The sequence below is a fragment of the Schistocerca cancellata genome, chromosome 10 (genome assembly GCF_023864275.1).
Source record: "Schistocerca cancellata isolate TAMUIC-IGC-003103 chromosome 10, iqSchCanc2.1, whole genome shotgun sequence".
In the NCBI taxonomy this organism is placed as follows: domain Eukaryota; kingdom Metazoa; phylum Arthropoda; class Insecta; order Orthoptera; family Acrididae; genus Schistocerca; species Schistocerca cancellata.
In genome coordinates, this window is record NC_064635.1 from 105,776,953 (window position 1) to 105,796,512 (window position 19,560).

At 44.1% G+C, this 19,560-nt stretch overlaps 1 protein-coding gene across 1 annotated transcript in view; it reads right to left on the reverse strand.

Annotated features, from left to right (window-relative positions):
- The window catches only part of LOC126106532 (MD-2-related lipid-recognition protein-like), a 60,035-nt gene extending 40,710 nt beyond the window's left edge, over positions 1-19,325 (reverse strand). Inside the window, exon 1 of the mRNA XM_049912857.1 lies at positions 19,168-19,325. Coding sequence (XP_049768814.1) covers positions 19,168-19,252 — 85 coding nt within the window. The 5' untranslated portion in view covers positions 19,253-19,325. The remainder of the gene's footprint in view (positions 1-19,167) is intronic.
- Between the last annotated feature and the right edge of the window lie 235 nt (positions 19,326-19,560).

The window sequence follows — 19,560 nt, forward strand, 5'->3', positions numbered from 1 at the left end:
ACTAAGTCTCAGTAGTATATGCGGCTTTTCGCAATGAATGTCCTATTCGGTATTTTCAGGTCCATGGCCCTATTTATACATCATTATGTCTTTAAAAAGTTTGTTGTGAGTAAACAATAATTAACGAAATTTGAATTAAAAAATTTCTTTTGTAGTGCTCCGAAAGTACACCAGCCCCTTGATAGTACACCTTACTGAAAGTGTGTTGGTATTGCTAAGAGTGTTCTAAAACGTATTTTCAAGTTCTGGACCGTACTTACAACTCAGAACCTCCTTATAAAGTATGTTGTTAATGTAAGCCAACAACAACTAACATTTTTTTTAATTTTTGGGTGAGCATAAATTACCCTCCCACCTCTTTGGTAATACTGTTTATTGAAAATATGTTATGGCGGGGGTTAATATACAACAGGAGCAGTAAGGGTCCCAAAACACTTCCCTGAGGCACACCCGAAGTTACTTCAAGATCTGTTAATGACTTCCCATCCAAGATTACTTACTGCGTCCTCCGTACCAAAATGTCCTTGATCCAGTCACAAATTTCGCTTGCTGCCCCGTACGATCGTACTTTTGATAATAAGCGTGGGTGAGGCACTGAGTCAAATACTTTTCAGCAACAGAAAAATCCTGCATCCAAATAATTGCCTTGCTCGATGGGTATCAGTGTGTGATGTGAGATAAGTGAGAGTTAGATTTGGCATGACCTGTGTTTCCGGAATCCAAACTCGTTGGCATGGATGGGATCATTCCGTTAGAGAGATATTATACGTTTGAATTCAGAATATGTTCTAAGTTTCTACAAGAAATTAATGTCAAAGATATTGGAGGGTATCTTTGTGGATCACGTCTGCTACTTTTCTTATACAGTCTAGGGTTGCGATACCGTACGTCGATATATCGGAATATATATACAGTATATAGGAATTAGTTACGCATATGTATCCGCCACTGGGGCCCACAAATCGGTAAGAGTACGAGGGAGTGGACAGCATGTTGCAAGGCATCCCTGATATGCTCAATAATGTTCATATCTGGAGAGTTCTGTGGCCAGGGGAAGTGTGTAAACTCAGAAGAGTGTTCCTGGAGCCACTCTGTGGCAATTCTGGACGTGTGGGGTGTCACATTATCCTGCTGGAATTGCCCAAGTACGTCCCAATGCACAATGGACATCAACGGATGCAGGCTTATGTACGTGTCACCCTGTCACAGTCGTCTCTAGACGTATCAAGGGTCCCATATCACTCCAACTGCACACGCCCCACACCATTACAGAGCCTCCACCAGCTTGAACAGTCCCCTGCTGACATTCAGGGTCCATGGATTGATAAGGTTGTCTCCCTACTCGTGCACATCCATCGGTTCGATGCAATTTGAAAGGAGACTCTTCTGACTAGGTAACATGTCTCCAGTCATTAACAGTCCAATGTCGATGTTGACGGGCCCAGGCGAGGCGTAAAACTCTGTGTCGTGCAGTCATCAAGGGTACACGAGTAGACCTTCAGCTCCGAAAGCTTATATCGGTGATGTTCCGTTGAATGGTTTGCATTCTGACACATGTTGATGGCTCAGCATTGCAATCTGAAGCAATTTGCGGAAGGGTTGCACTTCTGTCCCGTTGAACGATTCTCTTCAGTCGTCGTTGGTCCGGTTCTTGCAGGATCTTTTTCTGTGCCCACCAGTGTCGGAGATTTGATGTTTTATCGGATTCCTGATATTCACGCTACACCCGTGAAATGGTCGTACAGGAAGATCCCCATTTCATCGCTATCTCTTAGATGTTGTGTCCCATCTCTCGTGCTCCGACTATAACACCACGTTCACTTAAATGTTGATAAACTGCCACTGTAGCAGCAGTAACCGATCTAACAGCTGTGCTAGATACTTGTCTTATACAAGCGTTGCCGACCGCAGCACCGTATTCTGCGTGTTTACATATCTCTGTATTTGAATACGCGTGCCTATACCAGTTTCTTTGGCGCTTCAGTGTATTTCCACCGTGTGTACAAAATGCTAACCACTCCTTTTATACATAAGGGTTCCTTAGGTCACTACCTGGCTATCTAGAGCACAAAGGGGCCTTTAATACAACGTGAGACTCCGGGCCACTCAGCCGAAACTTGAATTATATCCGCCCCATTAGGCGCAATTAAGGGCGTCCGACTGGCCCTTTGACCGGAGCTTCCGCCCACTGCTGTGGTCGTGGCGAGGACGGCCCCTCAAATTTCTTAACTAGTCCTTAAGGAAGGCCCATTATACGAGATCTGAGCGGCATCACAGACCGTACACAACAGAGAATCCGTCCGGTTTCGCTACGCGCACGGGCTTCCACACTTTCATAAATATTTCAGAGTGGATTGGTTAGTTTGATAAATTAGTATTGTCACTAAAATTCAACAAACCTCCAAGGCCCAATGGAATCACGATCAGATTCTACACAGAATTTGTGGCCGAGTTATCCTCTCTTATCATATCATAGATACTTCGGACAAAATGTTGTGCCCAGTGGGTGGAAGAAAGCATTGGCTTCATTCGTATACGAAAAGGGTAGCAGAAGTGATCCACAAAACAACAGTCCAATATCTCAGACATCCATTGGTTATATAATCGTAGCCCATGTTCTTAGCTCAAACGTAATGAGGTATCTCTAATAGAATGACGACCTCCATGCCAACCAACATGAACAGCAAAGACATCGATCTTCAGAAACCCATCTCTCGCTTTTCTTACGTGACATCCTGAAAGCACTGGATCGAGCCAATGAGGCACGTGCAGAATTTCTTGAATTCCTAAAAACATTTGGAGAGTGGAAATGGAAGACGTTCTAAATGCCAAATGTGCAATTTCTCATTGGAGTAAAAGAAAAATTATCTCTGCTTGTACAAAACTGATCTGTATATAAAAATTGAGAAGGTATTCTGATTCCATGGAGTTGTGCTGCTCAATGCATTGCTATAAAAAATGAGACACACTAGAAAATGTATACTTTATTAAGAATGTTCTAAGTGCCGTACCAGGAAACTGACTGATTCCAAGTACCATTAAGAAAGGTTTTACAACTTGACTCTTGCAACAGCAACCAGCCACTGTTATCAATGGTATTTGTTTACACAATTAGCACTGTTACCTGCTTCGAACAGACTCATGTTCAGACCGCTGTTCACATTTATATTACATTTGTCGTTCTTTATACACTCCTGGAAATTGAAATAAGAACACCGTGAATTCATTGTCCCAGGAAGGGGAAACTTTATTGACACATTCCTGGGGTCAGATACATCACATGATCACACTGACAGAACCACAGGCACATAGACACAGGCAACAGAGCATGCACAATGTCGGCACTAGTACAGTGTATATCCACCTTTCGCAGCAATGCAGGCTGCTATTCTCCCATGGAGACGATCGTAGAGATGCTGGATGTAGTCCTGTGGAACGGCTTGCCATGCCATTTCCACCTGGCGCCTCAGTTGGACCAGCGTTCGTGCTGGACGTGCAGACCGCGTGAGACGACGCTTCATCCAGTCCCAAACATACTCAATGTGGGACAGATCCGGAGATCTTGCTGGCCAGGGTAGTTGACTTACACCTTCTAGAGCACGTTGGGTGGCACGGGATACATGCGGACGTGCATTGTCCTGTTGGAACAGCAAGTTCCCTTGCCGGTCTAGGAATGGTAGAACGATGGGTTCGATGACGGTTTGGATGTACCGTGCACTATTCAATGTCCCCTCGACGATCACCAGTGGTGTACGGCCAGTGTAGGAGATCGCTCCCCACACCATGATGCCGGGTGTTGGCCCTGTGTGCCTCGGTCGTATGCAGTCCTGATTGTGGCGCTCACCTGCACGGTGCCAAACACGCATACGACCATCATTGGCACCAAGGCAGAAGCGACTCTCATCGCTGAAGACGACACGTCTCCATTCGTCCCTCCATTCACGCCTGTCGCGACACCACTGGAGGCGGGCTGCACGATGTTGGGGCGTGAGCGGAAGAGGGCCTAACGGTGTGCGGGACCGTAGCCCAGCTTCATGGAGACGGTTGCGAATGGTCCTCGCCGATACCCCAGGAGCAACAGTGTCCCTAATTTGCTGGGAAGTGGCGGTGCGGTCCCCTACGGCACTGCGTAGGATCCTACGGTCTTGGCGTGCATCCGTGCGTCGCTGCGGTCCGGTCCCAGGTCGACGGGCACGTGCACCTTCCGCCGACCACTGGCGACAACATCGATGTACTGTGGAGACCTCACGCCCCACGTGTTGAGCAATTCGGCGGTACGTCCTCCCGGCCTCCCGCATGCCCACTATACGCCGTCGCTCAAAGTCCGTCAACTGCACATACGGTTCACGTCCACGCTGTCGCGGCATGCTACCAGTGTTAAAGACTGCGATGGAGCTCCGTATGCCACGGCAAACTGACTGACACTGACGGCGGCGGTGCACAAATGCTGCGCAGCTAGCGCCATTCGACGGCCAACACCGCGGTTCCTGGTGTGTCCGCTGTGCCGTGCGTGTGATCATTGCTTGTACAGCCCTCTCGCAGTGTCCGGAGCAAGTATGGTGGGTCTGACACACCGGTGTCAATGTGTTCTTTTTTCCATTTCCAGGTGTGTATTAGTAGCTGGATTTTTTCCCAACAACTGATGTAAACGACAAATGTGGTATAAATGTGAACAGCCGTCTGAAGATGAACCTGTCTGTCCGAAACCTTTAACGGTGCTATTTGTGTAAATAAACAGTTGATAACAGTGGCTGGTTGCTGTTTTCTTCTTTGCAATTGTCAGCTTGTTTTTTATACGCAGCCACGTTATCATAAATGTCAGTTTTCGGCAAAATAGAGGGAAGAAAGTTTTTGTTCCATTGATACTGAGGCAATACGTTTATTTGTGATAATACAAGGCAGAAATACAGTATTAGGTTAATAACTGGTAGAACCGTAATTAAAAAAAACACTTCCCACGTCTTTTAAATTTTGGAACTCCAAAAGCAAACACGGCTTAGCACACAGACCTTGAGCCATGTACTAATGCGTGTTTGGAAGACTTCGTTCATGGCTTCGCCCCTGGGTCATGTCTTGGGATATACAAGAGAGTACCAGGCAGACAATGACATTGTTATGAGTTTTCCATTTACAATCTTCATTTGAATCAGTATAGTAGCAACAGTATCTAATGAAAGTTTGATCATGTCGAGTATCAAACGAAATTCGTGACTGAGTTGAGGATTTAATTGTAGGAGGGACGCATTATGCTATGTTGAATGGCGGGTCATCGCCAGATGTAGAAATTAACTTTAGGCATTCCTCAGGGAACTGTGTTGTGACCCTTGCTGTTGCGTATTAAATACCTAACACAGTTTCATTAGTAGCCTCACACTTTCCGCAGACGATAGTTACCTATATTGAAGCACTAAGATGTCCAGTAAGATCTTGATAAGATTTCAAAGGTCAACAATGATTGCAACTTGTTTTAGATGCTTAAAAATTTTGTACTGCCTAAAATTGTCAGAGCATAGTCTAAAAGTGTATTCTACACTGAAGCGCCAGAGAAACTGCATAGGTTTGCGTATTCGAATACAGAGGTATGTAACAGGCAGAATACGACGCTGCGGTCGAAAACGCCTTAAGACAACTGCTGCTACAATGGCAGGTTATCAAGATTTAAATGAATTTGGACGTAGTGTTACAGCCGACACACGAGCGATGGGACGTAACATCTCCTACGTAGCGATGAAGTGGGGTTTTCCAGTACGACCATTTCACGAGTGTACGACGAATATTCAGGAATCCGGTAAAACATCAAAACTCCGACACTGCTGCGGCCGGAAAAAGATCCTGCAAGAACCGGACCAACGAGGACGGAAAAGAATCGTTGAACGTGACAGAAGTGCAACCCTTCCGCAGATTGCTGCAGATTTCAATGCTGGGCCATCAACAAGTGTCAGCGCGCGAACCATTCAACGAAACATCATCGATATGGGCTTTCGGAACCGAAGGCCGACTCGTGGACCCTTGATGACTGCATGACACAAAGCTTTACGACTCACCTGAGCCCGTCAACACTGACATTGGACTGTTAATGACTGGAGACATGTTGCCTAGTCGGACGAGTCTCGTTTCACGTTGTATGGAGCGTATAGACGTGTGCAGGTATGGAGACAATCTCATGAATCCATGGACCTTGCATGTCAGCAGGGGGCTGCTCAAACTGGTGGCGTCTTGTAATCTTCCCCCTCCTTTCTTCTTCCGTTAATTGTCCACATTAGACAATGTCCAGTCCAAGTAATTAATAAGCAAAGTCTTTTATGAAGATTTGAGGGGAGCGAATATTACAATAAACTTTTAAGTTTACTTAGCTTGTCATGTTGACGTGGCTTCAGTTTTTCTTCTCTCGGAGTCTGAGTCTTGAAGCTGAAAAATCTAACATCAGGTCCTCACTGTTGGTTTGAGCTAAAGAAATCGGACGATTGTTGTTGCAGAATATTTTTAGGTAAATGTATTTTCCACTGATTTTCTCACATTTTAGTATATCGTACAGTATTTTGATTTTTCACATTAACAAAGCCGAAATTACATTGTTCGTACCTATTATACAAAAATACGTCCGATCAAGTCAGAGGCAAGGTTACGACTCTCACACTCTGCGGAAATAACAGTATTCCAAAGGGTTTATAATTTAACAAATTAATTCCTACTAGTTATCGTTACATTATTAATTTCGATTATTATATCAAAAATGAATTCAGAAATAAACATAGTTAACAGTACAGGATTGCGTAATTAATAATAGAAACTTTAACCGTGCAAAGAATTCGTAATTTCAAATACTTCTAAAAAAATAATTTTAACTGCACAGTCAGAACTAATGCTAATGTGTTATAACATCGAAACTAAAATATTATACAAAGTAATTCCTTTCCATAAATTTTAGCTTGTAATATAACATACTGTGTGTAAAATTATATGAAGGTTTTCAGAAAAGCACCCGAGAGAATACTGACCTGTCCAAAATTCTAAAAGTAATACTGGTATCGACAACTTCTGCTGATGAAAAGTAATGTTACAAGAGGATGTCCCCTTATAGGATCTGTAATGGTGTGGCCCGTGTGCAGTTTGTATGATATGGGACCCCTGATAGATCTAGATACGATTCTGACAGGTGACACATCCTGTCTGATCACCTGCATCCATTCATGTTCATTCTGCGTTCCGGCGGACTTGGGCATTTCCAGCAGGATAATGCGGCACCCCGCACGCCTAGAATTGCTATAAAATGGCTCCAGGAACACTCTTCCGAGTTTAAACACTTTCGCTGACCATCAGACATGAACATTATTCAGCATATCTGGGATGGCTAGCAACGTGCTGTTCAGAAGAGATCTCCACCCCCTACTTCACATACGGATTTATGGACAGCCCAGCAGGATTCAAGGTGTCAATTGCCTCCAGAACTACATTACTTGAGTCCATGCCACTTCGTGTTGGGGCACTTCTGCTTGCTCGTGGGGGCCCTACAGGATATTAGGTAGGTGTACCAGGCTCTTCAGTATATGTTGAATAAAGCGTGATACAGGAGGATTAATTGGATAAAACCTCTCTCTCTCTATTCGTTTAGTCGGTTCTGACTCTTCATGACCCCATGAACCAAATCACGCCACTTTTTCCTGTCTTGCACTTCCTCCCGTAGACCTTCCATGTTGGAACACATTGCTTCTGTGAATTCATCGATCCATCTCATCCTCTGACGTTCTCTTCTTCTAGTTCCTTCAATCTTCCCCAGCATTAATGTTTTTTCCAGCGAGGCATGCCTTCGCATTGTGTGTCCAAAGTAGGTCAGCTTTTGTTTTAACATTAGACCTTCCAGGGAGAAATCTGGTTTAATTTGCTCCAATATTGATCTGTTGGTTCTCTTTGCAGTCCGTGGAACTCTAAGAAGTTTCCTCCAACACCACAATTCGAAGGAGTCAATTCTTCGCCGTTCAGCCTTCCTAATGGTCCAGGTCTCACATGCATACATCACAACTGGAAAGACCATAGCCTTCACAATACGGATCTTTGTTGCTAGTGTTATATCTCTGGACCTTATAACCTTCTCAAGGATTGACATCGCCTGTCTACCGAGCAACAGGCGTCTCCGGACTTCATGGCTGCAGTCGCCATCAGCAGAGATCTGGGAACCGAGGTAACTGACTGGCAAAAAAGTCAAGCAACCAGAAGACACTATCGGATGTCAAAGTAACTTCGTAAATGTGAAAACTACCGGCAATGATTAGTGTTGCAATTATCTGTGACAGATAGAACGATCACCAAAATGCATTAACGTTGCACATGTTTAGCGTTGTTATCAGATCCGGTAGGGTAGAACAGTGTGAGATGATTGATCACTGGAAAGGGCACATGCATGCCGTGTATTTGTATGAGACAGCGTTATCAGCACCTGACAGGGACTTAACGAGAGTCTCCAATTGGCCAGCTCGTCGACTCGCGCAATACCCGGGTTTATGGGGCGTTCGGATGTGTCAGTGGCCGACGTTGACCTGCATGGAAGAGAGAGGGCAAGCGTATTTGCCATTTCGGCCGACCACGTCTGGCCACCACACAAGAGAGAATCGCCGTGTTTTGCACCAGGCACACCGTAGCCGCTTCCCAACTGCGCCTACCATCCAAGTGCAAGTAAAGGACTCCCTGCAACGTTCTGAATCACCAAACACCACTGGACGGAGACTAGCAGCAGCAGGAGGACTAGGGAACATGCTGTTTTCCTACGTTACAAATATGGTTCACATTGTTGTTATTCTGATCGATTATAACATTTATATAGCATTTAAGGTCAATATTCTCACAAAATATCTTTTATTTTTGTGTAAATAAAACCTAAAAATCATTAAATATCAAGAGGTGGTCACGTGATCAAAAACGCTCTGTTATAGGCTGAAACTAAGATGACGTCGCAGACTAGGAGTAAAACGAAGTTACACGTGTGTTAAAGGAGCGTTAGCCGATGTTACGAGATAGACTGTAAGGTTTCGCTACTTCCCTTGTTGATCAGTAACGAGGACTTGTAAATAGGAGGGGCACACGTGCATGTTCTCTTAACTGATGACTGTGGCGCGTTGTTCCACTTTGCCACTTATAACATCGCCACTAAATTTAAAACTTGTTTGTCACTCAGGTAAAAGGAAAGTTTCATTGCGCTTTACGGTTTATATAATAATTTTATATCGCACCTTTCACTCAGTTTTATCACAGTTCTGGACCGCAGCGCCTTTACTACGCATAATGCACTTTCATCTTATATCGTGTATTTTTTATGTAATTTTGTTTTTTCTTCATTTTAAATGTAAACCATTAATTTCAAATTGTGAACGGCCGGGCTGGTGGCCCCGTGTTCTTGTCCCCGTCAATAGCTGGCAGCACTTTTGCCACTCTGGTTTACCAATTTGCCTCCTCGTTCCCTCTTCTGCGCTCATAGTCAGCACACCGCGCCTGGTACACGCGGCGCTCGGGGACCACAGCACAGCTATGAAACGTCCCCTTTGAACAATTTATACACGACTGTGCTTAAACTGACACACAATGTTTTTAGCGCAACGCAATCTGACTTTCAAAAATCCCTACAAAAGAATGGCCCTGACTAACATTAAACTATACCTTTCACAAATAACTTACCTCACAAAAATCTTTATTACTCGAACTACTGCAATACAGCGAGCGCCACTACTGCCAGCTAAATAAAAGATTCAAACTACGGAAGGCACTAACTACTGATAGGGATAGTTAGCAAATGAAAGATTTTAATGGAGAACAAACAATGTATTTACCTTAATAATCAATATATATGTAGCAGTTCATGCACAAATTTCAAATCTCCGCCATTTCTCTCCCCACATCCACCACTGCTGGCGGCTCACCTCCAACTGCGCAACGCTACGCGCTGTTCACGTACAGCTGCCGCTGCCCAACACTACAATGGCAGACAACAATGCAAACTAGCCACAGGCTGCACACAGCACAGCCAGTGATTTTCATACAGAGAGCGCTACGTGGCGGCGGCGTTACCAATATAAGAACCTAAACAGCCTACTTACATAAAGAAAACATAAACAGCCTACCTAAACAGCCTACTTACATAAAGAAAACATAAACAGCCTACTTACACAGCGTAAGTCTCGTGATTTACCTTTTGTGTATACATTCCCTCACCAGGCAGTCGTCCGTAGTACTGTCTGGTGCCACTTGCGCATTGACAAAGGTTTCACAGCACCTAGCCCGACCGGCGGTTTCGAAATGTTTGTTTAAAAGTTTTTAAAAATTTTTAGAAAAATTTTGTTTCCTTTTTTTATGTGTGTTGCGACGTGTGAAAATTATCTCCCGTCTTTTGCTATTTCCAGTACGACACCCGAGGATGGGCTTATAACAGTCCGAAACCGGTCGTGTGAAAATAATTTACAACTGAACCGGTATTTTCAACCTCTGCGATATTACGAGGTTTGTACGTGCTTTTTCTGCAAACATGTAAAACGCAATTACAACAGAAAGAAATTTTGTGAATGCTGATAGTGGAATCTTTGCGAAATACGATGCGTTTATGCTGTACCCACTTAGTGCGGGGATATGTGCAACGACGGATATTCTTTGGTTGGTTGGTTGATTTGAGGGAGGGGACTGAGCGGCGAGGTAGACGGCCCCATCGGATGGAGGAAGGATGGGGGAGGAAGTTCAAAAATGGGAGCATTATGGGACTTAACAGCTGTGGTCATCAGTCCCCTAGAACTTAGAACTACTTAAACCTAACTAACCTAAGGACATCACACACATCCATGTCCGAGGCAGGATTCGAATCTGCGACCGTAGCGGTCGCGCGGTTCCAGACTGTAGCGCCTAGAACCGCTCGGCCACCCCGGCCGGCCTTAAGCAAGTATTCGGTCGCGCAACATACAGAAACGTCACGTGTTCGAAACGTGAGTCACATATTTTCAAAATTACGTGAAATACGAATATAGCCCTAGCAAGAACGGATTGTAGCAGTTGTTTCGATTGTGGGATGTATTATACATGTGGCTTCATATTAGTCTGTCTGAGAAATGGATAATAGATAAATGCGTTTACTGTGGGAACAAACGACTCGTTTTTTTGGGAAGCATTGTTAGTAGTGACGATATCACCATACGCCGACAGTACGAGGTGCAGGACGATGAGGTCATACGGAGAAGTGTAATGCATGCACAACATGCAGGTTACACAAACGTAAAGGCTGTGATGTTTGTGATTGTAAACCAAAGGTAGCGTCTGAAGCAGACTTACTTCATTTTTATGTAATATGATGATACTGCTGAAGTTCAAATAACACGGATTCTAGATGGAAAGTACGAAGACACAAAAAGACAAACATTGTTTCTAATAAAGTTAAAACGTGACGTGTGTGAATGGTTCAAATGGCTCTGAGCACTATAGGACTTAACTTCTGACGTCATCAGTCCCCTAGTACTTAGAACTACTTAAACCTAAATAATCTAAGGACATCACACACATCCATGCCCGAGGCAGGATTCGAACCTGCAACCGTAGCGGTAGCGCGGTTCCAGACTGTAGCGCCTAGAACCACTCGGCCACTGCGGCCGGCGACGTGTGTGAACTGCGAATGTAAGAGCATGTAAACAGCAAGTAAAACACAACAATATTCAATATCTGATCGATGTTGGGGTTAAGTTTTGTATTTGTGATTTGGTTTTCATGTGTTAGGGCTGTCGAGTCATTCTATAAATAAATTAAAATATGAAACTTCCTGGCAGATTAAAACTGTGTGCCCGACCGAGACTCGAACTCGGGAACTTTGCCTTTCGCGGGCAAGTGCTCTACCATCTGAGCTACCGAAGCACGACTTACGCCCGGTATTCACAGCTTTACTTCTGCCAGTATCTCGTCTCCTACCTTCCAAACTTCGTCGTGCTTCGGTAGCTCAGATGGTAGAGCACTTGCCCGCGAAAGGCAAAGGTCTCGAGTTCGAGTCTCGGTCGGGCACACAGTTTTAATCTGCCAGTAAGTTTCATATCAGCGCACACTCCGCTGCAGAGTGAAAATCTCATTCTGGAAACATCCCCCAGGCTGTGGCTAAGCCGTGTCTCCGCTATATCCTTTCTTTCAGGAGTGCTATTCTGCAAGGTTCGCAGGAAAGCTTCTGTAAAGTTTGGAAGGTAGGAGACGAGAGACTGGCAGAAGGAAAGCTGTGAGTACCGGGCGTGAGTCGTGCTTCGGTAGCTCAGATGGTAGAGCACTTGCCCGCGAAAGGCAAAGGTCCCGAGTTCGAGTCTCGGTCGGGCACATAGTTTTAATCTGCCAGGAAGTTTCATATCAGCGCACACTCCGCTGCAGAGTGAAAATCTCATTCTGGAAATTAAAATATTCTTTGGGGCTAGATTCAAACCAGCGATATATGGACATCATTTTACAAAATTCGACGGTCTACCGCTGTGAAAACTCAGCTACCGAATAACTGAGGTGTTGTTACGTAAAACGACGGTTTTCTCTAGGATTTTAATTTCGTTGACTAACGATGTCCTTCACTGTAACAGTGGGAGAGCATACCTCGGAGGTGAGTTAATGTTAATTAAGTTAGTGAACTTGTGCGTCGACGTGATGGTAATATGCTGGTACAGTGCAACCACATTTTGAACATCTTCTCATTGCCTGGAACACTCAAAAATATTTTTCGGAGTTTTTGTAGATATACTTGTACAGTATGGAACTACACACCATTTGGAACCCATTTTCCGAAACATAACTTCCAACACAAGACAGCATTATTACAGTTGGAGCAGCGAGCTAGCCAGTGACATCACAGGCATCACATGTCTCGAATGGAGCGTTTGAGCGGGCTTGCACATTGAGTTTCATTTCCTTTTATAAAAGTATACTGAAGAAAGGAAAGCAGAAAGGTGGAATGAGTATATAGAGGGTCTATTATACAAGGGCGATTTACTTGAGGGCAATATTATGGAAATGGAAGAGGACATAGATGAAGGTGAAGTGGGAGTCATACTGCGCGAAGAATCTGGCAGAGTACTGAAGGACCTAAGTCGAAACAATGCCCTGGGAGTAGACAACATTCTATTAAAACTACGGATAGCCTTGGGGGAGCCAGCCATGACAAAACTCTTCAATGTGGTGAGCAAGTTGTATGAGACAGGCGGAATACCCTCAGACTTGAACATAATAATTCCAATCCCAAAGAAAGTAGGTATGAAAATTACCGAACAATCAGTTTAATAAGTCACGGCTGCAAAATACTAACACGAATTTTTTACGGACGAATGGAAAAACTGGTAGAAGCCGACCTCGGGGAAGATCAGTTTGGATACCCTAGAAATGTTGGAACACTTGAAGCAATACTGATCCTACGACTTATCGTAGAAGGTAGGTTAAGGAAAGGCAAACCTACGTTTCTAGCATTTGTAGACTTAAATGCAGCTTTTGACACTATTGACTGAAATACTCTCTTTCAAATTCTGAAGGTGGCAGCGGTAAAATACAGGGAGCGAAAAACTATTTACAATTTATACAGTAGCCTCATGGCATGTGTAAGAGTCGAGGGGCACGAAAGGGAAGCAGTGATTGAGAAGGGAGTGAGACAGGGTTGTAGCCTATCTCCTATGTTATTCAATCTGTATATTGAGCAAGTAGTAAAGGAAACAAAGGAAACATTTGGAGTAGAAAGTAAAATCCGTGGAGAAGAAATAAAAAGTTTGAGGTTTGAAGACGACATTGTAATTCTGTGAGAGACAGCAAAGGACATCAGCTGAACGGAATGGACAATGATTTGAAAGGAGGATATAAGATGAATATCAACCAAAGCAAAACGAGGATAATGCAGTGTTGTCAAATTAAATCAGGTGATGCTAAGGAATTAGATTAGTAGTCAACGAGTTTTGCTATTTGGGAAGCAAAATAAGTGATGATGGTCGACGTAGGGATGATATATGTAGACTGGCTATGGCAACAAAAGCGTTTCTGAAGAAAAGTTTAACATCGAGTATATATTTAAATAACAGCGTAGCCACGTATGGAATGAAACAGGGACGATAACTAGTTTAGACAAGAAGAGAATAGATTTCGAAATGTGGTGCTACAGAAAAATGCTGAAGATTAGATGGGTAGGTCACGTAACCAATGAGGAGGCACTGAATAGAATTGGCTAGAAGATCAGAGCTGCGTCAAACCAATCTCTGGACTGAAGACCACAATACAATAATACAAAAGCATACTGAAAATCAAGAGAAAAAAACCATGTCAGGAGCGTAAAGCGGCATAATTAATCATTTAAGACAATTTCCAGAAAATAATCAAATACCCTATTACCATCCTATGCTTAGGCTGCCCTTAACACAGCTACACAGACGGCTGCGTTTGGAATGGTGCCATGACTGGGAAGCATGGTCCGCCCCCGGTAGCTGAGTGGTCAGCGCGACAGACTGTCAATCCAAAGGGCCCGGGTTCGATTCCCGACTGGGTCGGAGATTTTCACCGCTCAGGGACTGGTTGTTGTGTTGTTCTAATCATCATCATTTCATCCCATTCGACGCGCAAGTCGCCGAAGTGGCGTCAGATCGAAAGACTTGCACCAGGCGAACAGTCTATCTGACGGGAGGCCCTCGTCACACGACATTTCATTTCATTGGGAAGCATGGACTGATGATGAACGGTGTCGCTTTATGTTCAATGACGAGTCAGGGTTGTGCATTACCCCAGATGATCATCGTGGGCGGGTATGGGAAGAGGTTCCATTCCTCCAGTAGACGGAGAGGCTCAGAGGTGTTATGCCTGGCGTCATAGTGTGACCAGCCTTGGGTATGACTTTAGGTCGGCTGGTAGTGACTGAGGGAACACTGTCGAGACAGCAGTGTGTCATGGACGTGCTGCCGCCTCTCGTGTCCACTGATCAACTATATTCGCCCACGCATTGCTCGTATCTCTATGAACTGTCTGTTTGATGTTAAGGTGACCAGAGAGATCGCCAGATGTGTCCCCGATATAATGTGTATGACACCAGATCCGACGTCAATTCTCTCGCGAAGCCAGTATCCAGGACCAGTTACACCGTATGTGGACCAGCTTACCTCAGCAGAGGCTCCAACGGTTTTGTGGAACTCTCCGTAACCGAATCAGTGCATGCATCCAGGTGATGTGCAGCGTCGTACTAATGAGTGAGCTCAAACTGCTAACTTCTTTGTAAATACGACTAGGTTTTGTAATCGCTAAATTACATCGCATAGTCCGCAGCTCGTGGTCGTGCGGTAGCGTTCTCGCTTCCCGCGCCCGGGTTCCCGGGTTCCATTCCCGGCGGGGTCAGGGATTTTCTCTGCCTCGTGATGACTGGGTGTTGTGTGATGTCCTTAGGTTAGTCAGGTTTAAGTAGTTCTAAGTTCTAGGGGACTGATGACCATAGATGTTAAGTCCCATAGTGCTCAGAGCCATTTGAACCATAACATCGCATACTGTCTCAACCCGTGAACTTTCATTTCTTTTCCCCCCTTCCCTTCTATTTTATTCACTGTTTTTGTCAAGCAGTGTACTAATCAGCCAACGGCATTACCGCAGTGGTAACACCGGTTCCCGCCAGATCACCGAAGTTAAGCGCTGTCGGGCTTACCTAGTACTTGGTCGGGTGACCGTCCGGACTTTCGAGCGCTATCGGCAAGTGGCGTGCACTCAGCCCTTGAGGCAAATTGAAGAGCTACTTTATTGAGAAGCAGCGGCTCCGGTCACGAAAACTGATAACTACCGCGCGAGCGGTGTGTTGACCACATACTCCTCCGTATCTGCATCCAGTGATGCCTACCGCCTGACGATGACACGGCGGTCGGTCGGTACCGTTGGGCGTTCCGAGGCCTCTTCGAACGGAGAGAGTGTCCTACTCCAGAGTTTCTTTTTCTAGTGCATTTATTTAGTTGCAACATTAAGACAGATACATTAGAAATTCACATTGCGAATTACAAAAAATATTAATTGCAGTTATTCGGAGATAATAATTCAAATTTATCATAACTGAGTGAAGTCATCCGTGAATTACGGTAATTACACGTGCCACGTTACCTAGGTGTGGTTTCCGAGGTAATTGTGAGACACTTTGCCCTGACCAGCAGTTCCATGTTTCCTTAACCCGTCCACATTCGGTACAAGTTAGCTAACGTTGACCAGGAGCTTTACGAGTTGTGTGATGTCGTTTCCTGTTATTTCACGTTGACGGGCCATTGCCTCGCGCGAAACAAGTTCTGCGACATTTTAGCGACGTGCTACAAAAGGTTGATTCAAATGGCTCTAAGCACTATAGGACTTAACATCTGAGGTCATCAGTCCCCTATACTTGGAACTACTTAAACCTAACCTAAGGACATCATACAGATCCGTGCCAGAGGCAGGATTCGAACCTGCGACCGTAACAGCAGCGCGGTACCAGACTGAAGCGCCTAGAACCGCTCGGCCGCAGCGGCCGGCATAAAAAGTTGAACCAAGGACGCCAAGTACGCTATCTGCATCACAAGTAAAAATGGTGCGACGTCATATTGTATTTCTCGTTTTCAGTTGAAGCCAGTATTTGGAGGGTTTTTCTGTTACAACTTACGTCCTATGACTACACGCTGTTTCTAAGTATCAGTGCATTGTGGATCTCTCTAAAACGCGTCGTCTTTGGTACGATTTGTTGTAACGAATTGACGAGAACCGCCATATTGGTGGTTAAAGTATTTGCGTGTTTAGTTATTTTTCTGTTGTAATTCGCATATTATGGAAGTACCCCACTCTAAGGCAACAGAACGTTGAGATTCATGAAAAACACGTCGTTCTTCGTACGATTTGTTATAATAAAACGCCAGTTAATAATATATCAGCGATTAAACCCTTCAGAAGACCGCAATGTAAAATACAAGGTCATCTCTTGCAGAAGTTCAGTGTAGCACAGTTACTACAGGTGTCGAGGTTGCTGCCGTATCTGTTAAAGATAAACGCTGTTTAAGAGCCTAAAACGCTAGGATTCGATAGAAAGATTAGAGCCATCCTCCAGGACACATTATTTAGAACCGTCTCGAAACTGAAATTAACTGGAGAAGTCACAAACTCATTCGGAATTTGCACAGGAACCTGACAAGCAGATGGCTTATCGTCTCTCTTGTTCAACATTGTATAGGAAAAAAAGTAATCAGGGAATGGGAAAAGCAGGTCAAAAGATCCAAAGTGTAAAGAAAGAAAGAAAGAAAGAAAATGTGGAATGCTTGGTGTTTTAGATGATGTGGCTATATTAACGAACAGCAAAGATGAAGCCAAACTAGTTTTATGTAAACTGAATGAAATCTGCTGTAAATTGGATTCCACATTAGCTATGAGAAAGAAAACAGTACATGGACACCCAACAAACAGAAAAGCTCCCACTGAAAATACGGTATGGGAAATCTCGGAAGAAGAAATTAAGCGCTGAAAACAAATCTTAAATAAAATAAAAACAGAAAATTGAACAAGTCTCAAAAAGTGGACAGAGCAAAAGAAGAAAAATGCAGTGTATTGATCAAGAAGCTTTGGGAACAAAAAAGAAGATAAGGAAGTGAAACTGTAGTTGGCTCAAGTTCACACACTCTCCTAAATGGAAAAATTCGAAAATTATATAGATTATATAATTATATAGATTACAGCAATTTAAAATCTGAATTTGATTCAATTTCCAGCAGATTTTATACACTAGAAAGCTGTGAAAAAGTGTTTTCGGGTGAATGGACTGTGACACGTGACTTGTTAAGAAAAGCATTGAGCGAAAAGTAAATCCCTGTGGAACACTGACGTTTACAGCAAACCAGTCAGATTCAATTTAAGGCCCTGCTGGAAACTAAATAACAACACTTTGCGTCCCATTGATGAGACAACGTCCCATAGTACATGTAAAATTTTTTCAGAAAGTCTCTATGTACTGGACTATGGGCTACAGATATGGATTACGTTGAAAGTTCGAAATAAAGTACGGCAGAACACAAGTTAGCAGAACTGTTTTTTGATAGAAAAAAGATTGCTTTTTAATTTGTTCTGCTGTCGCCTGGTATTTGACTGTTTGGTTCAACTAGTGAAAGCTACTGAATGCACTATGTGGTGTTTAGAAGTTCAGTTTATTTTAAAATTGTAGTGCTTTCAATTCAGAATTATATTTTTCTTGTCGAACATGAGTTTCGTTCGACAGGGCAATACATACACAGATTTAGTGCAGATCGTTGACTTGAGAAATTTCGAGAGACAAGCTCAGTGTTAGATGACAAAAGTACTCTTATACCACCTAAACTAACCGAACAGTTGCTGTTGGGTATTTCTAACTATATGCTACGACCAGCAGAATCATTGTACGAGTTAGCAAAATAAAAAAAAGGCTTGCAACAGCGCATAAAACTGTCAGGCAAACATTGAAATTGTTGTATAAACTGACAGCAGTGCATGAATTGAAAGACGCGGATCATGAAAAGCGAATCCGTTATTGCAAATGGTTTTAGTCTTTCATTGAGAGAAATACGACTGATATTCTGGATTTCTTCTTCTATACACGAGATCTCGTTCAGCCTCTGTGGTGATGCTAAGTAACAAAACACATGAATATGATGAACGGAGAATGCTCGTGCTGTGCTTGAGACGCCATTGGACGATCAGAAAATAGGAGTGTGGGTAGGAATATCCAGATGGGCCATTACTGGACCTTTATTTCTCGAAGAAACCGCGAACGGTGAACGATATTATTTAATGATCCACTATTTGACCGGCCGGCTAAAGGGAGAGGAAATCAACGACTCAGTTTCATCAAGATGGCTCTACTGGACGGACAGTTGACTATGAGTTTTTTTGGGGAATGTTTCAGCTCAAAAACCTGTGGTCCCCTCGATCCACCAGACTTACTTCTTTGGGGAGCAGCAAAATCTGAAGGATATAGCAATCGCACACACACGCCTTGTGACTTAAAAACTGAAATAGCTGCATACATGAGAATCACACAATCAGATCTCCAGAAAGTGTTTACCAGTAAAATTAAATGGCTTCGGACTTGTATAACTCCCCACGGACGTCTTTTAACTTCCTGCATGACCTGTATAACCCTCTTCTGGGAGAATATGTAGGCAGAAGGCGGGCAGTAAATAATGCGTGGACACTCACTGTAATCGGGGCACTGGAGGAACTCGACGATTTCGCCGGCGACGGAGGCTGCGGTCATCATTAGCAGGAGAGCTGGCACCCACATGTTGACTACTGGGCAGCTGCTGTGGTTCTGGCAGGACGCTGCGGCGCCGCCATTCCAAACGTGACGTCACGCCACGCGATCTTCCGCTGTCTGTGACAGACGACAGTCGGCGCCGTCGCCACAAGAAAGGTGAGTGGGCGCCATTGTTAGACAGGCACTGACTCATATGGCGTGATCGCCCGCCAACGACCAGCCAGGAAGTCAACCGAAGGTGCATCTCCCCTTACGAATAGCGGCTCGTTACAAACTAATGAACGACTTGGTTACCGCTTTTATTATTTCATTGGGAAGGTAATGCGATCGCACTG